General features: G+C 38.4%; 1 protein-coding gene across 1 annotated transcript in view; it reads left to right on the top strand.

Moving 5' to 3' along the window:
- LOC128016391 (neuronal acetylcholine receptor subunit alpha-7-like) overlaps positions 1–25,603 on the top strand; it is a 30,125-nt gene extending 4,522 nt beyond the window's left edge. The window contains exons 2-10 of the mRNA XM_052600862.1: positions 14,010–14,149; positions 15,427–15,471; positions 16,050–16,159; positions 16,748–16,827; positions 17,929–18,096; positions 19,495–19,689; positions 21,249–21,335; positions 23,908–24,017; positions 24,148–25,603. Of these exons, the coding sequence (XP_052456822.1) occupies positions 14,010–14,149; positions 15,427–15,471; positions 16,050–16,159; positions 16,748–16,827; positions 17,929–18,096; positions 19,495–19,689; positions 21,249–21,335; positions 23,908–24,017; positions 24,148–24,684 (1,472 nt within the window). The 3' untranslated portion in view covers positions 24,685–25,603. The remainder of the gene's footprint in view (positions 1–14,009; positions 14,150–15,426; positions 15,472–16,049; positions 16,160–16,747; positions 16,828–17,928; positions 18,097–19,494; positions 19,690–21,248; positions 21,336–23,907; positions 24,018–24,147) is intronic.
- The last annotated feature ends 2,155 nt before the right edge of the window (positions 25,604–27,758 follow it).

Raw genomic sequence — 27,758 nt, forward strand, 5'->3', positions numbered from 1 at the left:
CATAATGAATAGAAACTATGTTCACAATGAAAATATTACACCATGGAGAGACCCGCGAAAGGACATTGTTTATGATGAGGCACATGGCCTGAGGGCAAAAACACTGCGCTTGTTCCTGGATGTTCTCTGACAATTTGGTGTAGAACATCTTCATACGCTTTTCATCTAAACATTTTTAAAAAGAGGGGAAAACAGAAATATCATGTCTTCTCAATTTAATTCTACTAACTAGACCGACAGAAGTGCACTTCTACTAGCTTACTGTTCTTACTGATTGCCATTTTATCGCCGATACTTGTGTACTCATGCAGATTCATCGGTCTGACACTGCCCTCTGCTGCTTACTGTTGGTATTTTTAGTTTTATTTCTTATCCGATTTAAAGCTAATAGACATCAGTATCTCAGATGAAGAAATCTGTTCACATTAACAGTCTAACCACCTTATAGTTACATGTAAGTTGAACATATAAAAGCAGCAATGAACATCACAAGTCAGTTGAGCAGCCCATTTAATTTAACCACAGTAAAGCACGTATATATATATATATATATATATATATATATATATATATATATATATATATATATATATATATATATACACGCACACACACACACAATTTTGTTAGCTGTGTATCGTGAGAGCCAAAAGAGCAGATTTTGTTTTTTACTTTTTGCTTTAATCTTTATGCTTTTGAATTATTCTCACTGTACTTTGATGTCTACGTTCTGCACAGCGCGGATGCACCTCGAACAAGCCTAAAGGTGCTGTAGCCTATTTAAGAAACATGTTAAGTTGACATGCTTGTTTATCTGAAAAACACTGCTACAGTCAGTTATTCTCCTTTGAAAATGTGTGTTCCGGGCCGGAATGTCGGTCTCTGTTATGGTCGCGTCCGGCAGCTCCTATCTCTTTGAATGTGAACATAAAATTCTCCAAAACTGATCACCAAGCTTACGATTAATTAATTAATTAATTAATTAAATAATTAATTAAATTAATTTTATTCCATTTCCTAAACCCAAACAAAACAGAACAGAATGTCCCTAAGCATTTAATCCAAATTCCAATGAGGTATGTCATGTACAGTATGTCATGCGCTCATAAAATTACAGTTTACTAAACGAAAAAGCTAACTTTTCTCAAATCATGTAGAGCATAGGTCAAACACACATAAATAAGGTTTACATTTCAGTGCCTCTTACTGATAGTTCAATTTCGAGATGTAAACTTGCAATTGCAAGCGGGGAAAAAAGTCAGAATTGTGAGATAAAACGTTACTGTATAACCTTTTCTTATTTTTTATTCAGTATCAGTAGCAGGAACAGGCTTCTATACACACATGATCTCTTAAAGATAATTTACCGTTAATTTATCAGAAAATAATGTATGTGTGAACTGGGCTATATTTATTTTATTGTTGTATTGTATTGTATTGTGTTACAACCCCTTGGCTCAAGGGGCAGCAACATGAATGGGGAAGCCAAACACATAATCAAATTTGAAACTTTTAATATTTAATCAAGAAAAACAGACATAACTACATTTAAGATAAAGAAAAAAAGAATTATACAAACACAAAAACATAAAGCCCTGGACTGGAGAGACGGAAAAGTCAGCATGTCCACCCAGCAGCGAGACCAGCAGAGACCAAAGCCCAATTGTTCCTCTCGATGGGGAGAAAACCACCATCTTATCAGCCGAATGGTTAAAAAGCCAATTATCCACACCTGTGACACAGCAATTAACCTGGAGACCCAAAAAGTGTTAACCAGAGACACCTACTGGACAAAATAATAAAGTACACCAGTCCCTGGGAACATCACAATTGTATTGGGATCCGTTTTATTTTTTAAAGAGTAAAACAACCCTAACCAACCTGTTTCTATGTTTTATCATGGGATTTTCATCCCGTGGTAACTAGGATTTACAACACCTGAGAAGAGATGATGCTGAACCTCAGAGGACCCTTGATGATGCTAAACCTGAATCAACAAACAGAACTAACAAAAATTGCTACAAGTGTGACTGCATCATATAATAATTATAATTTTCTGTAAAGTTGCTTTGTAACGATTTGTATTGTAAAAAGCGCTATACAAATAAACTTGAACTGAATTGAATTCCGTGCCCACCTTGGGACTCAACCATAAAGCCAGTGCTGGAGTGCTAAAAAGTTTCAGTGGGACCGCTATTTTGCCCTTGAACATATTCAATGAGGCTATCACAAACCATGCAAGTTCCTCTGTGAGGCGCACTGTCTGTTTGACCCAATCCAACTCCATACCGAGAAAAGAGATTCTCTGCGCTGGGGAGAGTTTTCTCTTTTATCAGTTGACCTGAAGGCCCAATGTTCGCACAACTGGTCTAGAGACTGTGCTAGAATAAGTCAATCATTGAGACAGTTGAGGATGCGAACACCTAACTCTCTGAGGGGAACCTTCGTGTAGACACGGAGAGACGGGGCAGCCCAAAGGGCAGGACTCTTTACTGATATGCATGTCTCTCAAACGCGAACCACAGAAATGACCTGTGGCGCGGAATGATCGACACATGAAAGGTCGATCGTTGCAAACCAATCTCGTGGACAGATGCTCCCGAAGATGCGTTTCTGCAACAACATCTTGAACAGTAACCACTGAAGGGCCCGGTTCAAGGATTGTTGACGCTCTCGAACCATCCGCTGCTGCCGACTGGTGAAGGAGGAGGATGAGTGAGGTCTGGTGCTGGGCCCAGAGATAGAAAAAATGCTTTCACATCGAGATTCTCCAGATTTTCCACCCGAGGGAGGGAGAGGTACCTTCACCAACCCCCAAAAGCAGATTCCTTCCTCTCTGGGCAGCCCCACCAGTCCTGACATCCAGGATGTCTACACACAGTTCCATTCTCGAGCCCTACCTTCTCAGCAACCCGGAAAAGCATAGCTGACATCTCTGGATCTGATTCAGGCATTGCCACTGTCCCGGAGAACGGCAGCACAGTCAACTCTTCCTCAGAGATGACTCATCCGTCGACCGTCGGTCACCGACGTGATGTCGAGAGTGACTAACTGAAAGGGAACAAGCAGTATGTAAAAAAAGCAGTATGTCAAATAGGTGCTCTATTCATCATAGCTGTTTTCTGTTCTGTTACTTCCAAAGAGGTATTCGCTGGAAAGTCACATTAAATGAGCAATTACACTGAGACAATTTTACCCCATGGTGACGTAATCTAGTCTTATCAACAACAACGAGGAGGGATTTTGTTTATTCAGTGAAAACTGAGTAATTCCTCACACAATTCTTGAAACAGGCATTAAAACTGGTGTTTTCATGAACTCATCCGTATGCAGTACAGTACAGTAAAATAAATAAAACTACAGTGATCTTACAAATGTTACAGGAAGACATTTCGATGCTAGTGATATACATCCTCCAAGGATGAACAAAAAGACAGATAGGAACATGAAGGTAACACTTTTGTTAAAATGACTTTATTTTCACAGTGTGTGATATTAAAGGGAAAATGTATTATTAATAGATATTTTAAATATCTTTAGAGAATTTTAAAAATCGGTTTGAGAAGAATTTTCAGTAATATAACACTTTTGACTCGTGCACGTCCACCCATCCCAGTTTTCATCACGACTGGTCACTTGAGCTGTGAATCTCTGCTGTCTCTGAGTCTGTGTCTGCTGTGGACAGGAGGCATATTACACTGGCCATCTCACAGCTGCTCTCCTGCCAACTAGTCTCCATGCCTGAAAATCATTTATTTTCCAATTACATCCAAAGCACTGTGAAATAATTCACTGTTATTGGGCTTTCTGAAAACTCTCTTGTGATGTCCTTAGTTGCAGCTGATCACAGTAAAAATCAACAGAACAACTGACAAGATACTATAGGATTTAATGCAAACCTGACACTAAAATGTGTTAAATGTGAGCCAAAATCATCACAGTTAAAAGAACCAAAGACTTAAACTACTTCAGTCTGTGTGCATAGAATTTATTTAAGTTTAATTACTTTTCCACGACATTAAAATTAATTGAGATGCTCCTACAGTATATTATGAAAATGATATTTTTTTATGTTTTAATAACTTTTTTCTATTCATGCAAGAATCCTCCAGAATTTCCCCTGCAAACACTGCTTCTACTCATCCACTTGTCCTTCACACCACTTATGGTCACAAGGTTGCTGGAGCCTATCCCACTATCTCATCCCACAGGCAGGGGAAAAAACCTGGATAAGTGGCCAGTTCATCACAGGATCATGTGGTTTCTATCTTGGCTCAGCTGGGGCTCAAACCAGGGACCTTCTTGCTGTGAGGTAACAGTGCTACCCACTGAAAAAAAATAAAAATTCTTTTTTTAAGTACTAAAACTGTATTAAGACACTTTTTTTCAGAGTATAAAAGTTTCCAAATGTATTTCATATTTGAATTACTAAAATAATAGACAACAATTTATTAGAAAATTGACATTTTACTGTAGTAGTGCATGTTATCAAAACATCATAAGAACACTCCTTTTTTTCTAAACTGGGATGAAGTCAGTGTATATACAACATGCAGTCATTGTTTATTCCTTATGGATGTGTTGTAACTTCATGCTCTCTCTTTAATTCACTTTAATGATCAAACAAGTAGTAACGTTTAAAACATTTTAGAAGAACATCCATCTAAACAATTCCAAAAATATGTTCCATGAATGATATATAAATAAAGTTTATGTGGTAATATTTTAAGAACAAAATGTTAGCTAATGTTCTGAGAATGTTCCCTGTTAGCTGGGTAACTGATAAATGTTTCTATAAGGCATGAAGATTCTAAGATATTATAAAATTATAAAAATCATGATTTTCTGTAGAGGAGCATTCAAACAAAGTGTACTATAAAAAGCACAATACCAAGAAAAAAATACTTATTTCAAATTTTTCTCACAACATTGAGAGAAAACGTTCTTGGAACATCCTTATGATGTTATTTGTATATACTTAATGAATGTTCTCATCATTTTCTTAGAATAAAACTGTCATGATGTCATTAATTTAGGATGTTATTAATATTTGAAGAATGTTTTGGAATGTTTGCATGCAATAAAAATCAACATTGTAAGGATGTTCCAAAAATGTTGTACTCATATTGTTTTATGACAGCATTATGAAAAGATTCAGCAAATAATGTTATTATTTGCTGAAGAATGTTATTCTAAGAATGTTTTCTCTTAAAATTACAAGAATATTCATCAAGTACAAATTACATCATAATATGTCAATGAATGTACTCAGGCTAAGTCCATGCTACGGTTTAGAAACTTTGCTCACAAGTTTAGCTGATATAAAGTCTTGGAGGTATCCAAACTTTTAATATTTAAGATAATAAGACAGAAGGAATTATTTTTTGTGCCCTATGTGAAAAGGAAAAACACATTTTAATTTTGGAAATTGAAACCTACATTAATTGTCATTTTGTGTTTTGGCCTGACACACCTCCCTCCACCTATCTACCAATCACAAAGTCAGTAGTGTTTCGGGATCCGTGTTGCCAGCTTTGCTGTAACCTACCCTAACTCCAGTCGGATAAAAATGTCTAATGTTACTAAATCAAAAAGACCTTGTTATAATTCAGAAATTCGTCGTGACAAAGTACGAAGTAAAACCAGAATTTGTATTGGAGATGCTTTTGAAAGATGGAGACGGCTGAAAACGGAGAAGAATTTGAACACAGATGCCAACGTTGCTAATTTTCTCCTGGACATCACATATTTTAGCATTATAGACGTGTGCTGCAGGCACTGTTGGGAACGTTACTTTAAAAAAGTAATTTGTTATAGTTACTCACTACTTGTTCCAAAGAGTTAGTGTAACTGAATTACTCTAAAATAAAAGTAACTCGTTACCAGGGAAAGTAACTATTTGCGTTACTATAAAAAAAAAAATAATAATAATAATTTTCATAAGTCAGTTAAATGAGTAGAACAGACAGGTGCTCGTAAATAACTTTCAGTATTTATTGCACGTCAACAGACAGTTTTATCCTGCACTTCAAGTAGTAAGAAAAGTGTTTTTGGCCACTAGCTTTGTAGATGCATGTGTCACACAGTACATGTACACATTACATGCACGTTCTTGCCTTTGGCCACAATGAATTTGAATTAGTGCTTATATCTCTACCTTAAAAATGCTAACTTTTCATCGGATTGCTCCTGACTCGCCATTTCTGCTGCTGCGGCGAATCTCTGTGTAGCTGTTGCGTGTGTGTTGTGTGTTCGTGTGTGTGTTTGGCGCCGCTGGCGCGTGTGCCGGCATGTGTGTAAAAACACTGGCTCTGATTGGCTACCATGAAACACATGACTCTGCCATGACATAGTTTATTAAATCAATGCATAGTAACGCACCGCATTTAACGTCCAGTAATGGTAACGGCATCGTAACAACGGGAAAAGTAATTAGTTAGATTACCCCGTTACTGAAAAAATAACGTCGTTACCTAACGCCATTCTTTTAAACATTGTTATTCCAAACACTGGCTGCAGGGTAAGTAAAATAATACAGCTGGCCACTTTCACTTATAGCATCAGCTAAATGAATAGCTATATCTTTGGTATTGGTTACACATAGTGACATAGGCTTGTGCTTGTACTTATTAATGACAGATAAATAACGTTACAAGTTAGACTAACAGTTACCGTTCTGTCTGTCACGTACGAGCATACATCTTTACGATTATACTGTCACATACGAGCATAAATCTTTACGATTATATTTAACTAATGACAATTAGTAAATTTTTTAAATACATAATTACTTATCAAAATATCTCTCATGAAGCATAAACATAATTAACAGAAAAAAAATTACTGTGTATGTCTGTTCGTCACTTGCCATTGGAAGCTCATTGAAGCAGCCTACGTTTCTGCTGAATCCTGCAGCTCATCTGGCAACCTCGAGTCAGGGGGTAGGGAGAGGGGATACACCGCTCTACAGTATTTTTATAGTGATTGCAGTACCAGTTTAGGCCACAATCCTACATACGGCTCCTTTAAATAAAGCATCTTTCATTTAAAACTTCTGACTAAATTTAAGTCCTTCCTATATTAAAGATCCAAGATCTTAAAGATCATGAAAGAGTCATATATGCTTTTGTCTTATTTAATTTGTACTATAATTCATTATATTTTGGATTATCCCAGCTAGTCTAAACTGGGGTTTGTAATGTGAAAATATTATTCCAATTTCATTGTCTCTCAATTGGTTGCCTGTGCATTGTAGAGTCGCATTTGGCTGCTTGTTTTGAAAGCCAAATGGTCGGATGCTAAATCGGTCAGATGCTTGCAATCCACAGACAGTAATACTCTGTCCTATCCAAAAGAGCAAGACTGAAGTTGAGAGGTGATTGCATGTTGGCAGTTGTTGGATCTAGGTTATGGAACAACCTTCCTTTGTTTGTGAGATCTGTATCCTCTGTATATGAGTTTAAATACAAGTTTTACCCTTGCATTTGTTATCATAGTTCATGTACTTATTTATTTACCCCCTCATCTTCTATATAGTACAGTGGTCAACTTTGGTAATTGTTTTGTGCTTTATAAATGAATAAATGACTGTAAAGGTAAGATGTGAACCTTACTTGTTAAAAACTTTTAGTCAATTTAAGCCTGTCAGAACAGTTGTGCTCTTTCTAATGCTGTTCGAAGGAAGGGTCACTTTTTCTATAGGTGACATTATCGTGCCTCAGACATGTTCATACGAAACAGGTATAGAATTCTCTGTAATTGTTCAAGCTGTAGCTTTTGGATGGGACCGACTCTAAAGTGCAGGAGATGCAATTGTGTTATAATGAAGGGGATTTGAGAGGGCCCAGGTGTGAAAATAGTACACAGAAAATAGCATTGAATCTGGACTGTAGATTTCATGCAGAGATTTGGTATTTAATGAGCACTAGCCATGTGTCCATCTACTGAGAATAAATCCAGCATGACGAAATGTAAAAATAGTCCACCTCTGGCTTTGTGAGTTTGAAAGTTATTGTATTGGTGTGCCAGTAAAGGGGTATATCATCATTCCCAGCTCAAAGAACTGGTGAAAATCCACAGTTCATGGTTTGGGACTAATTCTATTTATTTCTCCTTGGTGAGTGCCTTACAAATACTGTCTTAGCTCTTTCTTCGATGTAGGCAGTTAAAGGAACTTTTAAAGCGTATTTAAAAAAAAAAAAAAGTTTGACCCAGGCTACAGCTATAGTGAGCAAAACCTGTGCTTCAAGCCTCATCTCCTGTGGATCTCACTTTCCAATCCATTCTCCATCCCAGCCTTACCTTGCGGCTCCACCAACAGTCATCAACTCAAGAATCTCCCCAACCACCTCTCAAGCTCCACCTATACAACCAGCTTTCTGTTATCATCTGTTTTTCCTGCCAGTAATGGGAGCTGAACCTAACACAAAGCTGGCCACACAAAATGCCCCAACCTTATATTTACCCTTTTCGTTCAGCTTTCCACTTTCTATTCTCCAAATATTTCAGCCTCCACAAGTGGCAACGTCCCAACTCCTTTATACTATACTTTGCATTTCTGTTCCAAAAATACTTCTTCCGGTTTGTCACAAGTTTCGGAAAGTTTTTTCGAGTATGGCTCTGTGTGACGTTAGATGGAGCGGAATTTCCTTATATGGGTCCTGAGGGCACTTCTGCCGGAAGAGCGCGCGCTCCCGTATAGCAGAGCAGAGAGAGGCTGTGCACAGACAATCACTGATCAGAGCGAGAGCGTCGCGAAATGTCACAAAAGGAGTGTGTTTTTGGTTGCCAGGGCAAGACAACCCTGCACAGATTACCAAAAGAGAAACAGCATTAAGGGACCAGTGGATGGAGTTTATTTTTACAGAGCATCAACGGAGTTGTGCGAGTATTTGTGTTTGTTCCCCTGCATTTCGAAGATGCTTGTTTTACAAACAAGGCCCAGGTTGACGCTGGATTTGCACATCGTTTATTTCTTAAGGATAATGCAATCCCAACGAAAAAGGGTCACGATTGTGTGTTGGAACCACAGGCGGTGAGTAAAACTGCTTCAAATATCTCTGTGTTGTTAACTTAGCTATCGGCGTGTAAGTACATCAAGTAAACAACATGCGATGTTGTCATCAAACTGCACGAGTAAAACTGCTTCAAATATCTCTGTGTTGTTTACTTAGCTATCAGCGCGTAAGCACATCAAGTAAACAACATGCGATGTTGTTATCAAACTGCACTTTCCACATGTACAGCTTAAAAAAAAAAAAAAAAGACGACAAAGTGGAACTTAGTCATTTTCCAAAACCGCTAAGCAAATATATACAGTTTCAGTACATACCACATAGCATACCGCCTTTACTGATGCTGCTCTTGTTAAATTTCAGCCTCTGGATCTGTGTCACAGCTTCACATGCTCTCAACACAAAAGCCTACTGGCGCTCGTGATTCTTTAGCTCCGCCCACACGTCACGCCTCTAGGTGCTCGTATTTTTCCGGGAAAAATCGGTACAGGTTATCTTTCTCTTATGAATATAATAAAACTAAAGACTTTTTGGAGTTATGAAGGATGCAGTACTACTCTATATGTACTCAAGATTAACAGGATATTGAGTGAAAACGAGCATTTCACCCCCCCTTTAAGGGGAAAATAAGTTGATTTTAAATTTCATGGCATAAACACATCTCAAAGAAGTTGGGACAAGGCCATGTTTACCACTGTGTGGCGTCCCCTCTTCTTTTTATAACAGTCTGCAAACGTCTGGGGACTGAGGAGATAAGTTGCTCAAGTTTAGGAATAGGAAATTTTGATTAGTCTGACCACAGAACAGTTTTCCACTTTGCCAAACTCTATTTTAAATGAGCCTTGGCCCAGAGAAAATGCCTGCTCTTCTTGATCATGTTTAGATATGGCTTCTTTTTTGACCTATAGAGTTTTTTTTTAGCCGGCAACGGTGAATGGCACAGTGGATTGTGTTTACCGACAATGTTTTCTGGAAGTATTCCTGAGCCCATGTTGTGATTTCCTGATGCAGTGCCGTCTAAGGGCCCGTAGATCATATGATTCACCCTATCATTACGTTGTGAAGCCACCAGCCACCAGCCACCACTTGTGCTTCTAGTCCTATTACGATTGGATTAGAAGGGTTCATGTAAATGCAGCTAGTAACACAGGTTTAGTTTTCGGGATGTGTGTATTGAAATCGTTTAGGCAGGCGTCTTCTGCACACTGCTGACACAGATAACTGATCCAACACAAAATATATTTCTTTATGCATGTATTTATGCACACCATGTATTGAAGTTACCATACATCATCTTGGAAATAAAGCTTCATTTATTTAAGTCTGTACCATATGTATTCAGCATTATTTCTCTGAATAAGTCATGATGCGTGTATTTTATTTCTTGTATGAGCAACTTTTATTTCAAACTCTTTAAGACCGTGCATATTATATGGAGTTTTACTAGCATTGCAGTTTCCATATGAGTAAAATGGATATGTTTTTAAATTAATTATTAATTTAACCAATGTTTAAAGCATTAAATGTTTATGCATCCTGTTAACAAAATCATTGTTGAAACATTTGCAGATAGCCTGCGCTGTACGAATAAACATATAAAAACATTACATAAACGTGAACAACTGTACAAGGCTTGTATGAAAAGGTTCTATGCATATGACATCATTGCTGTGGCACGAAATGCAACTGGGGGCCAGGAAGTGATTTTTCTACAAAGGAATCGCTAGCAGAGACTCAGAATGCCTATGTTTTGCCTATCCATTGTTTATGGATGCTCAAATCAGTCAAACCAAGAAACCACAATACATTTTGTAGTTCATAAGGAGGGAAAGGCAAGAAATTGAATAAAAAAACATGTCTGCGGTCAGGAGGAGCAGAGTCGGTTAATGCTCATGTGTGCAAATGGTTAATATATAATATAATATAATATAATATAATATAATGTGATATTTTAAAGAAATATATAAATAGATACAGGGCTGCCAACTCTCACGCATTAGCATGAGACAGTCAGAATTCACTAAATGCCAAACGCTACACATAAAGTCCTTTCACACATACAGACTTTTCCGGAAAATTACTGGTAATTTTACAGCAATTTACTGGTATTACTGTGTGAAAGGGGCTATAGACACAATGTAAATAAGATATTATAGGCTATGTGCAGTTCAGAGAGCTTCTTTGATTAAAACGGAACATTGTGAGATTGACATGTGATAGCTTTAAAGTGATTATATGGAAGCGGTATTAGCTCGCTTTCTATGCTATAATCAAATCAGAATTTGAATAAAAGATTTGTTTTACATGCTACTAATAGGACCAGTGGCCATACCAAGGAGGCCTACATGCAGCAAAGTTTCAGGACTAACATATATCCAGAATCCCTCATATAAATATGGTTTTTACTTTCAAAATAGCTTGTTTGCAATCAGGGTTAGTTCCACCGCCTCAATGGCAGACAAGTATTTCAATTTAACTGAAAAATCGTTGCTCTTTAACATTAGGGTCATGTCCAACATATGTCGTGATTTTCTGTTTATACCTTTCTCTTCCAATAGTGTCTAGTACAGTATGGACTTTCCTCCATCTCATCCATTCTGCTTTTCACTGCATGCCCTCCATCTGAATTCCACACGTCATCAGAATCACATGATTGCAAACAACATATTAAAGGGTTACTCTATCCAAAATGAAAATTTAGTCATTAATCACTTACCCTCATGTCGCTCCAAACACATAAAAGCTTTGTTCATCTTCAGAACACAATGTAAGATATTTAGGATGAAAACCAGGAGGCTTGTGACTTGTCAAGTAAGATACACTGTCAAGGTCCAGAAAAGAATGAAAAGCATTGTCAGAATGGTCCATCTTCCATCAGTGGTTCAACTGTAAGGTTATGAAGCGACCAGAATACTTTTTGTATGAGATGAAAATAAAAATACTGTAATGACTTTATTCAACAATTCATCTCCTCTGTGTCTCTCCTCATCACTGTAGCGCCATTTTGGAAAATATCCGCTAAATGCAGGCAGCTTACGCTCTTCTGTGTCAGCCGCGCTGCACAGATGTGCTGTTTTCGTTCAGTCAAAGCGTAAATACACACAGAAAATGTATCCTTGTGGCGTGGCTGACACAGAAGAGTGTACGTTGCCTGCGTTCAACCAATCATTTAATAAGTAAAGAATCAAAGAGTACACCTTAAAGACATCTGTTCTTAATGTGCAGAGCAGCAAGTTGCAGAGCTGAATCTGTCTGGCTGGTTGTTCAGTGCAGTGGGGCATTTGCCAAGTCTCTGCTCTTAGTTCTCCCACCCAAATCATGCAGCATTGGGAGCTGTAGGACGTAAAAGCAAAATGCTTAAAGTAACCTCACGAATGGCATTTCAGTAGCCTTGGTAATGTATGTATTAGACAACCATGATCAAAGCCCTTGTGCACAATTATATCTGGCACAGGAAGTGTCTAATGGTGCATTAACAGATTCACTAAGACTTTGTGTGGAATGCTGTCTATAAGTTTATTTATGTATTTAATGAATCTCAGTTTATCCGATGTTCTCTGTTTCTTTGCAATAATCTTACTGAAGCCCTTTACGACTGGTTCCAAATCATGTTAGAAAACCTATTAGCATTCCTTTTAGACTTTATTTAAAAGCAATATGTCTATGGAAGACCACATGATAAAACATGAAACTGAGAGAGAGAGAGAGAGAGAGAGAGAGAGAGAGAGAGAGAGACTGTAATACATGTAGTGCTGGAGGAGGCGGGGCCTCGTGCCTTTTGTTGATGCTGCTGCATGAGACTACATTCACTTCTGCCTGCAGGATGCTGTGAGAGACTCTTTACAACACTGAAACCTACACCACCTAGAGCTTTTTTATTAATCACTACAATTGAACTTTCATAGGAACATGGGAATTTGGGAATATACTCTATATTTTACCACCACAACCTGTCTATGGAGTGGTAAGAAACCTAATAGACATTTGATTATGAAACACCCGTGAGCATTGTTGAATTATTGGCTGTATTTTAGTTATTCTAAGTCAAACTGTTTACTAATAGTTTCTGCTTACTTGTAAGCTTGGTGTTGCATGTCTGACCAAGAGGCTTGTTTATATGAGGGCTACCAGCCAGAATGGCAACTGGGCTTAATAGCAAAAGACAATATTTTCCTGAGTCTGATCATTTATAAGGTTATGGCTTTATGGTGTCAGTTTACATTTGCAAATGTATATACTAAATGTATATACTAGATATAATGTTGCTTAAATCTGCTTTGCTCTGAGTCCTTTTATCTTATTTTTTCTATTTGCTCTGGTTTTTATAATTAGAATATTTGACTGCACTTTGAAGATGTGGAAACACTGGATGCATTGTCTTTGTGTACAGTAAAATCTCTCTGCTAATGGCAAGGGAGTCCAGCTCTCATGTTTCAGTGTAGACACTCATGGATCACAGGTGCCTTTTTGAATAAAGAAGAGGCCTGACGTAATCTAGAGGATGTCCACAGTGTGATCTTGAGGGAATTACACTGGGAAAAAAAGATCCCTTTTATTATCCTGCTAGATGAGAGTGGGCACTGATTGAACTGTGGGAAATAAGATAGTTACCTATGATTTGCTTTTTACTTACTCTAACATCTTTAACATTATCTTCACGTAGTATATCAAAGATCTCTATGCTGTTTGCTGTTCAAATCTGGCAAATGTTAAAAACAGTTCAAACAGGGAGTCAGATGCATACTTAAGGAAAGTGGTTGAGTCCAATCAGTCAGTCTTCCTGGTGGAGATTTAATCACTGAAACCCAACAGGAAAGCTTTGGTGAGAGTTTTAGATCAATACACGTACATCCAAATGAGCTTGAACAGCTGCCTCTGTTGATTTCCAAGCGTTCTCCTGATTATCTCATTCACTGCACGCTGGAAGCAGTTCGTAGTGCAGAATGACTGGAGGTGAAACTCTGCAACCGTGTCAAATTGTTCATTCTCTGACAGTGTCACTTCAGGGAGAGCAGCAGAGGAGACTCTACAGAGACTTGATGAAAGACTATAACCCGCTGGAGAGACCTGTGTTTAATGACACACACTCACTCACTGTGTATTTCAGCTTCAGTCTCATGCAGATTATGGATGTGGTAAGATAATTAATTAAATAATAAAAGAATAATAAAACACTGAATAAACGATGACGATGTAAACTTGTTTAACTAGAAGTCTCTAGTCTTTTTCACAAAAATACATAAATGAACATAATAATTCAACAGAAAAAAAAATCCACAGATATACGTTTACAAATGTTGTGGTAATATGCATAGTCACATTTTACATTAAACTGGGATGAGGGAAAATATTTTATAATAAAATGTGGAAGTGAGTTGTAGAGACATCAAAGCTTTACAAGGTTTTGAAGATGGCAAGATTAACATTTTGGAAAGCTAGGACAGATCATTTGTCACAGTTCATTCAGCAATAAACCTTGAAGGGTAAACGCCATATTGAATTTTACGCAGATGAAATTGAAGCTGTGAGGGATAGACTTACAGTCTATACAACTGCACGCACTGGACAAAAGTCTAAAATTTATACGGTATTTGTCTATAGTGAAAGATTTTTGGGGAAAAAATCATCAGCTGAAAAACTGACATGTTCCCCCACTTTATGTTAAGGGTCCTTGATAAGCGATACAATGCACTTAATATATAAACACAATATATGGTTGCACTTTATTTTACAGTACCTGTATGTACATGTACTTATAGTGTACTTACATTGTATTTATCTAAGAAAGTTCTGGTAATACAAGGTAACTACATGGGGTAGGGTTAGGTTCAGAGTTAGTACATAGTTATTACATAGTAATTGTAATTACTATAATAAGTACATGCAGTAGTATGTACATGAGGAACAGGACTGTAAAATAAAGTGCTACCCAATATATTATACCTAAAAATTCATTATTTTATCATTAAGTACATAGTATTTAAAGATACCTAATATTAAGTGGGAACAGTTTAGGAGTGTTTCTCGACACACTTAAGTACACTTTAAAAAGTGCAGATTGTAATAATGTCAAATACAATTTGTATTTTAGTTTTAAATAAGTACACTTATTTTTATATGTTGCGTGACATACTAAAGCACATGTGAATTATTTGATCTAATGGTAGTGGGTTATTCTGTATTCCATTTTAAATCAATATTTTTTAATCTACTAAATTGCAAATTTATCATGACAAACGTGTAAAATTACAAATATATTTAAGTGCATGACACACATTTTAACAGAAATTATATTACATTATTTGTCAGTACATTCCGCAGTACACTTTAACCAATTGTTTAAGCCATGTTTTGAAAGTAGTTCTTTAATCAGATTTTCAGTCTTCATAAGAGCATCTTTGTCCATCTACAGGATGAGAAGAATCAAGTACTTACAACCAACATTTGGTTACAGCTGGTAAGAAAGACACCAACACTTATCACTGTCAGACAGACTGCTCATTAGTAATGCAGTGAAACAGTCATGTTCCTTTAATGGAAGACCTCTGTGGATCTGTTATTAATAGCTGAATGTTAATAACTGTGAAGGTAATGCAATGGATTTGTCTCTCCTTCCATGACAGTCCTTCAAATGTTGTCCTTGGTCAATGCTGTACTCCTCCAAGTGTATCTATGAATCTGAAAACCTTATCAACTGCATTTAAAGATATCAGAAATCTATCAGTAAATATACATTGCATCTAATTTACATTTATAGTACTTCATAAAAAACAACAACAACCTTGAATTGAAATTTAATTATGAATTATATCATGTCATACATTTGTGTATCTCCTGTATGTGCATGAATAGAAAACCTCTTTAGATTTTGATGGGTATTTGACATATCTAATGTTTAAAGAAGACCATGCAGAGATTCAGGTTTTAGAATCAAGTTCATGACTATTTCAGTTTACACCAAGCATACATTTTTAAGTATAAATGTCCGTGTTGTTCATAATTGAGAATGATGAAGTGAACTTCTCTTTATTTTAGTACTGGCATGACTACTATCTTCAGTGGAACACTTCGGAATATCCCGGAGTGACGAGCGTACGATTTCCTGACAGTCAGATCTGGAAGCCTGACATCTTACTGTATAACAGGTTTGTTACCTTCACACAGAGTTATTGATAAACTCATATCTATAATTGGCTTCTATCAAAAGTTCAATACACACCAATTATAGCTTTAGAAGTTTAAACCCTGAATGATTTCTTGGGAGTTGGTAAATTGCCTGGACAAAAAGTGCTGGTAACAGTGCATGGACACTGAGTTTGCACTACGCCATGGAAAACAAAGGTTTGGCCTCATTTGTCACTGTCAACTGGAAAAGCATGCATTAGTAGATAGTAAAGAACTAGCTTCAAGTGAAACTGGCACAGTAAAATGAAGAGTTTTCCACTATGTTTCTAAGAGTGAATTCTTTATTCTCGAACATACCTCCATTATCTGAATGAGAAGTACCTCATTTACATAACTGGAACATAAATCTGAACATGGCACAAGGCAGTTTTGGTTTCTCATTTCCCTGAAATCCAGTACTTACTGCACAGCCATTAGTGGTGCAAAATAAGTCAGTTTAGATGAAATGCATTCACTTTGTATTGGATTAATCGGAAGTGTTCCTCTGAGATGTTCATGAATCACCGTTGTATTCTTTTTAGTTAAAATGATTCTTGTGTTCTCCACAGTGCTGATGAAAGGTTCGATGCTACATTTCATACTAATGTGCTGGTGAATTCCTCTGGTGCCTGCCAATACCTACCACCAGGTACTTTTCAGATGTTTATAATGCTACGATTTATTTGTCCTACTTGATCTGGAAAGGGGAGGATTACTATAGAAGCCATTTTTAGAAGCCAAATTAAATCACTGAACTAAGTCAGAGTACAAAAAAGAAAGTCAGAATTATGAGAAATGTAGTCACATTTACAAGATATAATGGTAAAATACCTGGTAAAAGCAGCCAAGTTGAGAAGTACATCACTGCTCACTTTATCTCGATAACTGCCTTATTATAAGTCACTATTGGTTGTGTAAGTAAAATTTATATTGCTGAAAAACTGGATATTTATGCAATGGTGTGACAAACTAAATAGCTTTCCTTTGGCAAGATCAATGTCAGTAATTATTAGTACAATCCAAAATCACTTTCGAATGGGCCTGCAACATAATTGCATAGTACACATTTAAATTAATTTATATTTTGCAAAATAAGCAAATATAATTTTATGCTAATATGGAAAACTAAGTATACCTTTCACTTATAGGTCTAAAGAGTTGATTGTTGATAAACTATTTGATGTGAATGGAGATTTCTCTGTACAGAATTCACCTCTACTACATCATTTACTTTTCACCTCTTGTGTCTTGCTGTGAGAGCTGAAGCAGGCTCTATCCTGAGATAAACATTTGATTCATGAGTGGATGTAGTCCTGGCAGTGAGTTTGCACTAAATTATTTTTGTAGTGACATTGAAGAGATTGCCTTCTCTTGAACCTCCGTATAAAGCTTTGTCAGAAGCCTAGTTCTGCTTTATGGCAAAGGATAGCAATGAAACATAGAGGGAAGATGATGTATTAAACAATCAACAGTATGAGCTCATTTACATGCATATATCTTTACTGGCACCTACTCAACGAATGGTTCCCCAGATGTTCATTTTCATTACTATAATGGTTTATAGAAATTGGATTTTTTAAATTCTCTCATATGATGAAGTGATAGCACTGATAATTATGATGATTAATGTAAATGTTTTTTATAATTATTATTATACCTGTAAGGGCTCTCAGATGTGCTGCTGAAAGATCTGTGTTATTACCCTCCTGTGTAAAATGTTTCATATCAGTCAGTTGATTTCTGTTCACAGGGATATTCAAAAGCACCTGCTACATCGATGTTCGCTGGTTCCCCTTTGATCTTCAGAGGTGTGATTTGAAGTTTGGCTCCTGGACGTATGGGGGATGGTCTCTGGACCTGCAGATGATTGATGCTGATGTCACAGGATATATTGCAAATGGAGAGTGGGATCTTGTGGGTAGGGTTATTTACATTATGCATTATGATTTGCATTGTTAAGCCTTATGCTCTGCTGAAAACTCTTTACCTAATTAGGTGTTCCTGGCCAAAAGTAACCGTCCTTATGAAAATTGCTTGTAAATCACTCATAATGCTATTTTATAACCAAATTTTTTTTTTGTCAACTTGTTTTTCTTTCAAACAGCTTATGCACCTTGGTTTTTAAATAAGGATCATTTTATTATATTATTTTAAATGTAATTAATGTCAAAATGTTAGTTTTACTTTGAAATACATTTTAAATAATTTAAATAATCTTTGTTGTACTAACATATAAAGTACTGTTGACTAAAATCGGTTAGGACTTTTGAGTGAATTGTCACGATCATCAGCTGGAGTGTCCATGAACTCCTATAGAGGGCACTCCACTCAAGAATCTGGCATTTTGTATTTCCATTCCCAACTCCATTTCCCATAATCCTGTGCTTAGGGCTAATAACCACCAGGTGTTCCCTATTACCTCTCCCCTATATAAACTGTGTTTTGGACTCTCCTATAGTGCGAAGTCTTGTTTAGTTCTGTCTGGCATTTCTGAGCGGTTTTCTTGTGTTTGTTCCTTCCGTGTTTGACTTTGGATTGTTTATACCGACTGTAATTCTCTGCTCCCTCCCCCGACCTCTGCTTGTTACTGGTACTGATTCTGGATATCCCTGACATACTTGACGCTGTGCTCTGATTACTGCCCGTCTGGCCATTCTCTTAATTAAACTACAGCATATGGATCTGAACATCTCTGACTCCATGTTACACATATAAAGTATTGTTAATTGTTGTGCATTGTTTAATATCATGTTTAATATATTTAAATCACTAATGAATTCATATATAAAGTACATTAATATATATTTTGTTTACCATAAATGCTTGACATTCAGCAGTATTCTATAACCATACTTCAAAGACAATATTAGTAATTAGGAAATTACATATAAAGATGTAGTTAAGTCCTTCTTAAGTGGGTTAAAAATAAATCAAGAAAGTTCAGCTGCATTTAATTTCGATAAACTATATTACATTTTTATTTAATTGTAATTAAGATCCAATTATGTGCCAGAAAACATTATGTACATCTTGCATGTAAGTATAGGCCTATTATTTCAATAAGTACTTTAGCATAAAGTATGCTTACATTGATGTATGCAACCATTTTTCACAAGGGTTATCAGGCTCAATATTTCAACTTTTATGATATAATTTTTTTATTTTTTTTTAAGATTTTTATTTTACATAAAGCATGATAAGAAAATATTGCATTTGCTAGTTAAGGCAATATTATACATAATACATCATTTTCAGCATTCAGTGGTAGCTGCACAAAACACAAATTTTCTAACATTGCCAGTTATATGTTACACAGAGGTTCCAGGTCGAAGGAATGAGAGATTCTATGACTGCTGCAAGGAGCCGTACCCAGATGTGACTTTCACGGTGGTGATGCGGAGACGGACGCTATACTATGGTTTAAATCTGCTTATTCCCTGTGTACTCATCTCTACTCTGGCCCTGCTGGTCTTCCTCCTGCCTGCTGACTCAGGCGAGAAGATCTCTCTCGGTGAGCTAGACACTCAATGCCTTTGTCATCATTTTTAAATTGTAATGCTAGATGTGACTTTAAAGTGATGTCATTATTTAGATGTATTTTTCATGTTAATAGTGAATTGTACTCACTCAAGTGTGCATTTAAATATCTGCATTTAGTTTGAAATGTCAAGTTTTATTCAACTTCCTTGCCTAGAATTGTCTCGGTCACATAAGACACTGAAATAAATTATACACTACACCTTAAAAAGGATTTATTGTGGGAGCTAAGCATAACCGGCCTCTGTCATTAACAGAAGTGCATAGATATCACTTTTGCCATTGTAAAAATTATAAATTTTATTTCTTACATTAGTAAACTTCTAGATCCTTTTTTTTTTTTTTTTTTGCTGACTTACTGAAATTTCCACATTTAAACGGGCATCATATAAATCTCACTTTGGCACAGCCGCATACACAATTTATGCCGACATCCCTGTAAGCTACTGTAAGTGGCATGTAGTAAGATTGATGGCTTGCCAAAGATCGCTTCATTGATTAATGCAGTTGGAGAGCTCTGAAGGCCAAATGCCTCTATTTATTTGGCATGCTGGATTTAGAGGATGCTGTCACAGTGAATGAGGGAATGCTCTGGAAGAGACTGAACCTGAAATCACAGCAGAACACAATTTATTCTTTTTTTTTTTTTTTTTCATTTTGTCATTCCTAAATGGTATTAGTGTGATGAGGCTGCCAACATTACTTTCCACAGAGTCAGTCATTGGCTGTTGCTCTGTGAGTTACTCAAGATCAATACTCTACATACCAGCAATTAGCCGACTGTATATGATACAGAACATTTAAGTTTCATTGTATATAGCTCTGCTTAATTTCTTATCTAAATAAGGCTATTTATAGTTACCAAATAAAGATTTAAGCCTGATTACTTTTCTGCATTCCCTTGTATCATCCTGACTGAACCCACTTATGTAGGAGAGACTGGGGCTAGTTGTCACACTTTTTTCTCCAAGTGAATATTTCTCATAGTGGGTCTATTTTTGGACAGTAATCACATATTAGATGGATAGATTTAGTTTGCAATGGTTGTTTGAAATTGACATACTATATTTACTTCAGTCATGAAACTCTAGATGGTTCAGGCTGATACTGTAGGCCCTTTACATATAATAAGTAAGCATTTAAAGAATTTACCGTGGTGGTGCACACGCAGATTGGCCTCTGCTGATTCTATAGCCAATAATCTTAAGTGCTCATCATTTAAATAGCCTGGTTCAGCGTTTGCTGTGAGCTGGTCTTTCAGAGTTCCTCTGAAACCCTCCACCTCCTCCAGCTCCACCTGTCTTTGTCTGCTACGTGATTTATATGTGCCTTTATTCATGCAGCAGCAGCGGCATATCTTACAAGCTCACAGCAGTGTATCTGTGCATTAATTGGCAGTAGCAAGTCCATGCTAAAACTTGTCAAGATTGAAATAACTGTTGCAACAACAAGACTCGGTTTCCTCTTTATCTGTTTACAGTTTTATGGTTTCATATGAACATGTGTTTGTAATATATATGTTTTGATTGTCAGGGATCACAGTCCTGCTCTCACTGACAGTTTTCATGCTTCTGGTAGCAGAAATAATGCCGGCAACATCAGACTCTGTGCCTTTAATAGGTAAGTCCAACTTAAGATGTACAGTACATAGGCCTAATGATGTCAGATTAGTGATCTTCTGTATTGAATGAACTGATATGTTCTAATAATTTGGTTAAACCACTTTGCATAGCCTTAAAGAGAAAAGGGGAACTTTTTTAGACTAAAACTTCAAAGAATATCGGGAACACTTATGAAAGCTGATTCTAGTAATTGACATAATCAGTCTGTCAATAAAATGAACTTTGCAACATTACTGACCTGCCCTATAAAGTTGCAATACTTTAATTGTTTTTTTAATTCACATAATTGTATTAAAGGTGTACTTGTACTTAAAATTGTAAAAGTATATTTTCTATAAGGTGTACTTGCAGATGATATAATATTAATAAATTAAAAGGCCACATAAGTGTACTTTTCATGAATGTTTCTTAACACACTTTTGCACTTTGTATTTATGTCAAAATAAAAGTTTTAAAATAAATGTTAAATTGTTTTAATAATTGTTTGTTGACTAACATACTAAGCACATGTAAAGTTATTTTTTATACTATTTAAACTGTAACATGTTATTCAACATTAAAGGGTTATTTCACCAAAAAATGAAAATTATGTCATTAATAACTCATCCTCATGCCGTTTCAAACCCGTAAGACCTCCGTTCATCTTCGGAACACAGTTTAAGATATTTTAGATTTAGTCAGAGAGCTTTCTGTCCCTCCATTGAAAATGTGTGTATGGTATACTGTCCATGTCCAGAAAGGTAAGAAAAACATAGTTTGTGACGTCAGAGGGTCAATTAGAATTTGTTGAAGCATCGAAAATACATTTTGGTCCAAAAATACAAAAAATTACGACTTTATTCAGCATTGTCTTTGTGACGAGTGGGGCACAAAAACAAAAAAAATCCCTCACCGCTGTGTTGAAACTGCGGTGCCATCGAGCAGGCCGCGGAGGAGATCACCCAGCTGGTGGAGGGCCGACCAGCAGTGCGTCTCTCTCCCCTCTCTCGTCTCTGTCGCTCCTCCTTCCATCTCCTTTTCTCTCGCCTCGTCTGTCCTACCTCCAGGTTCCCGCAGGTGACTGTGAGCGGTCCCCCCCAGAGGGAGGGGGGGGTAGTAGAGCGCTGTCTCGGGAGTACCCCCCGGCCAGCGAGGGGCGATGGGGGTATGTGACGAGTGGGGCGGGGCCCAGGGATGTGGGAACGAGGCGAGGCCGGTGGAGTGATTGGACATGAGCGACACCTGCTCGACCCACCGGTCCCGCGTCCCTTGGAGGAGATGGAAGGATATAAAACTGGAGTGACGACAGTGAAGGACGAAAGAGGACCAGGCCTGGGTTTTTAGTTGTGTTTGCTTTTTATTTGTCCGCGTCAGTCATCCGTGAGAGGCTGACGCACTGTTTTGTGTTTATTTTGTCATTAAAATGTGATTTGATTGTCTGCCGGTTCCCGCCTCCTTCTTCCCGATGATTATGAAGTTTGTATATTGTTACAGTCTTCTCTTCCGGGTCTGTTGTGAGCGTGTTCAAAACACTGCAGTTTAGTGATATCCGGTTTGTGAACGAATCATTCGATTTAACCGGTTCTTCTTGAACTAGTTCACCAAATCGTACTGAATCATTTTAAATGGTTCCCGTCTCCAATACGCATTTATCCACAAATGACTTAAGCTGTTAACTTTTTAATGTGGCTGACACTCCCTCTGAGTTCAAACAAACCAATATCCCGGAGTAATGCATTTACTCAAACAGTACACTGACTGAACTGCTGTGAGGAGAGAACTGAAGATGAACACCGAGCCGAGCCAGATAACGAATGAAAGATTGACTCCTTCACGAGTCAAGAACCGGTTGCATCGGTTTTCAGGCTCAGAGGGAGTGTCAGCCACTTTAAAAAGGTTAACAGCTTAAGTCATTTGTGGATTAATTCTTATTGGAGATGCGAACCAGTTCAAACGTTTCAGTTCAATTTGGTGAACTGGTTCAAAATTAACTTGTTAAATCAAACGAACACGCTCACAACAGACCTGGAAGAGAAGACAATGCTGAATAAAGTGGTAATTTTTTTTATTTTTGGACGAAAATTTATTTTCGATTCTTCAACAAATTCTAACTGACCCTCTGATGTCACATGGACTACTTTGATGATGTTTTTATTACCTTTCAGGACATGGACAGTATACTGTACGCAGTTTCAATGGAAGGGACTAAAAGCTCTCAGACTAAATCTAAAATATCTTAAACTGTGTTCTGAAGATGAACGGAGGTCTTACGGGTTTGGAACGACGAGTCATTAATGACATAATTTTTATATTTGGGTGAACTAACCCTTTAAGCCCTTCTTAAGTGGGGTCTGCATTGACAAGGGAAATGTTCAACACAACTGTTGCCCCATTGTAAGTGCATTTCTGTCAAAGTTTTTTTTTTGTTTTTTTTTGTGGTTTTTAAAATAAATTTGTGGTAATCGACAGATACTGTCAATAGATTTGAGCTTTTTTTTAATTTCAGTGTCTGAAACGAGTTTTAGTCATTCTTTTTTTTAGTAGGATTTCCTCTGGGTTGTTAAATGTAATTCTTTCTATCCTTTGATTAGCTCAGTATTTTGCCACCACCATGGTTATTGTTGGCCTGTCAGTGATAGCCACAGTCTGGGTATTACAATACCACTACCATGATCCGGATGGAGGAAAAATGCCAAAATGGGTGAGGCTCTCATGGTTGCTTTTATTTCTGCTTACCATATAAATCCACCTGGCTTAATTTAGATATATTATGTTAATTCCATGTTTTTGTTCGGAAAACAGTGTTATTTAATAGCTGATTTGTCTGTCAGACCCGTGTGGTGCTGTTGAACTGGTGTGCATGGTTCCTGAGGATGAAGAGGCCTGGCGAGGACAGAGTTCGCTCAGCGTGTCACAATAAGCAGCCACGCAGTAGCCTTTCCAGTGTGGATCTGAACATCAGCACTGGAGCCGCACAGTCCACCAACGGAAACCTGCTGTACATCGGCTTCCGTGGAATGGACACTATTCACTATGCCACTTCACCCGATTCGGGGGTGATCTGCAGCCGGCTTGTTGGCACAGGTGAGGAGGATGTGCTGCTCCCTGGGGCTCAAGCGTCTTCTGTTAGTAGCGGCCCTGGAGAAAGTGAATTGTCCAAAATCTTGGATGAAGTTCGATACATTGCCAAACGCTTCCGGGACCAAGACGAGGAGGTGACTATGTGTAATGAGTGGAAATTTGCAGCATCTGTCATTGACCGTCTTTGTCTCATGGCCTTTTCTCTGTTCACCATCCTCTGCACCATTGGCATCCTAATGTCTGCACCTAATTTTGTAGAGGCCATATCCAAAGATTTCTTTAACTGAAGCCTTTGCATACTCTCTGTTGTAGTTAATTTTATTTCTCAGAGTCTCTTAATTGTAGCAATATATTTATTTTATAGATTGTCTAGAATTGACTTGAAGGAATAGTTCATCCATAAAAGGAAAATGTACTTTTATTGTAAGGAAAAGAGCAACATGAACATTGAAATGAATTATACAGACATGAGGGGACGTAAATATGAAAATATGAGCTGTTCCTCCATGATATGGTCTCAACATATGTTTCTTAGTGTTTGTGTATTAGTGTCTTTATTAAATGATGTATCAATTAAAGTGTGCACCAGAGACAGGACTGTAGCCTCAAGTGCACTTTATATTTTTATTTATTGTTTGTTCTCATAAATGTAACCATTTGCTTTACACAAGCAACATGCATCTATGAATTTCTGTATTGTTATATCTGCCATATTGCTTCATCTATACTTATCAATGCTGTTGTATTTCTTTAGTGTTATGTAATGTATTGTAACTGCTGGAGAACCAGTCAGTGAATGTGATGATATGAAGGTGGAGATTTCTAACTTTTTTTTCTAAATATTTTACAGTATAATGAAAAATAAATGTATTTTTGTAGGTTTATTATTGCCAGACTCTGTTCCATATTTTGTGTTCTGTTTTGTGTTCTGTTGTTAATTGTTCCTTGTCCTGGTTTTCCCACGTGCCTTCCTTTTGCTTATTTGTTTTTGTTTTTTTTTCGTTCCTGTCCCCATTTATTTCTAATTGTTCCAGGTCTCTCTTATAATTAGTTTTCCTCCTCACCTGTCTGCCTCTCGTTATCTGCCCTATTTGAGTTCTAGCCTGTTCTGTTCTTCCTCATCCTGTATTGTTAATGTATGTATGTATATGTCTACACTCTCAGCTACGTGTGTTTTCCTGGTTTCCTGTGTATTATTAAAGTCTCGTTATTGATGTACTCCTGGTCTCCTCATTCCTAGCTATGTGCTCCTGCACCATAGTGAAATGTGACCAAATACCGGACTAAAAAAGAAAGCAGCATCCCCTTTCACCGTTTTATTCATTAAAAAAGGAAAGAAATTAAGTTACCTTTTAGTTTCTCCTCACCTACAGTACATGGAGGAACAAGCAATGTTCATCGCCTTGACCCGCTCACCCACACGAGTTAATTCGTGATGCTTACCCTCACCGCGCCAGCTCCCTTGAAGGAGAGACCCTGGTGGTGCGGTTCCAGCTAGGGATCTCTTACCATCAGCCAATGGAACTCCCAGACACCATCAACCTCGAATGGAAGGAGGCAGTCATCCGGTGTCTGGAGAGCCTCCAATCGCAATCCAGAACCTCTCTGCCAGCTGTTCCTCTGTCAAGCCTGCTGAGGCTGAGGTCTTCAGCTCCACTCTGAAGACCAGCCAGCCAGCCGTGGTGCACTCAAGCTCGCTAAATGCTCCGAAGTCAAGCCAGCCAGCCGTCCCAGAACTCGCTCCAGTGTCGGTCCCTGAGTTTAGCCCAGTGAAGCCCCTGTCCCAGAGTTTAGCCCAGTGAAGCCCCTGTCCCAGAGTTTAGCCCATGGAGGGCCCTTGTCCCGGAGTTAAGCCCATGGAGGGCCCCTGTCCCCGAGTTTAACCCAGAGAGGGCTCTGGTTCCCAAGTTTAGCCCAGAGAAGACCCCAGTCCCCAAATCCAGTCCAGAGCACCCTCCAGAGCCTGCTCCTAGAAAGCACCCTCCAAAGCTGCTCCTCTAAAGCTCTCTCCAGTGCCCGCTCCTCCAGAGCGCCCTCATGACCCAGTTCCCGCCAAAGATTCCTGTAATTCTCCCCAATTATTTTATTTTTTGGGGTGGGTTGGGGGAATATAGGGCTCTGCCATTACTTTCTAGCTCCCTGGATCCGCCATGGCCTCCTTGGTTCCCCGATCCACCATGGCTACCCACCATGGCCTCGTGAGTTCCCTACTACGTCATGACCTCCTGAATTGTCTGATCAGCCATGGACCCTTAAACAGTCTGATTCGACATGACCTCCTGAATTCCCTTCTCTGCCATGGCTGTCACGGTTCAGGAATGCACAGTCTCCAGTGGTGTTCATGTTACGTCATGTTGATTGTTTGATGTGGGTCAGCGGCAGGCGCAGCTCATTCCAACAGCCTACTTAATGCCCTGTCTTTCGTCTCTTGTTTGTCAGATCGTTGTTTGAGGTCCTCGTGGTTCATGTCTGTTTGTCCTTCAGTGTTCCTGCCCTTCCTCTGTTTCCTGTTCGGTCGTTTCTGGATTATCACCACCATTCACGGCTTATCACCACCTCTCATGGATCTACCACCACCATCATCTCTACCAACGCACTCAAATCACCTGACTCGACTCTGGAGAGTTCACTGGAACCTGACTCAACTCTGGAGGGTCAACAGGAACCTGACTCAACTCTGGAGAGTTCAATGGAACCTGACTCGACTCTGGAGGGTCAACAGGAACCTGACTCGACTCTGGAGAGTCCACTGGAACCTGACTCAACTCTGGAGGGTCAACTAGAACCTGACTCAACTCCGGAGGATCAACTGGAACCTGACTCGACTCTGGAAGGTCAGCTGTGACTGTCATCCTTTGCAGCGGCGCTAGGCAAGCAGCCATCTTGGGCCATGACTCTGGACAGGCGGCCATCTTGTGCTGTGGTGCTGGGTTAGCGGCCATCTTGTGCTGTGGTGCTGGGCTGACGACCACCTGGTGTTGTGGCACTGGGCTGGCGGCCATCTTGGGCTGTAGCGCTGGACCGGCGGCCATCCTGGGCAGTGGCTCTGGGCTGGCAGACTTCTTGGGTGGTGGCGCTGGGTTGCCGGCCATCCCTCCGGAAGAGACAGGAGTGGCTGGGGCATCCCACAGAAGCCAATGCTGCAAGTAGTACACAAATTCCCAGAACTCAAATGTGTCTAAATGCACCATTTCCTCTTGAGGAACCAGGTCATCCAGCCCGCTGTTAAAATAATCCTTAAGGGCCGCGTCATTGTATCCCATGCCCTCGGCCAGGGACCAGAACACCTGTGCCATGGCACCCACCTCATTGCCCTCTTGGCGGAGGGCAGTCAACTTCAAATATTTTGCTCTCCGCTCCG

The sequence above is a fragment of the Carassius gibelio genome, chromosome A7, assembly GCF_023724105.1.
Source record: "Carassius gibelio isolate Cgi1373 ecotype wild population from Czech Republic chromosome A7, carGib1.2-hapl.c, whole genome shotgun sequence".
NCBI lineage: Eukaryota > Metazoa > Chordata > Actinopteri > Cypriniformes > Cyprinidae > Carassius > Carassius gibelio.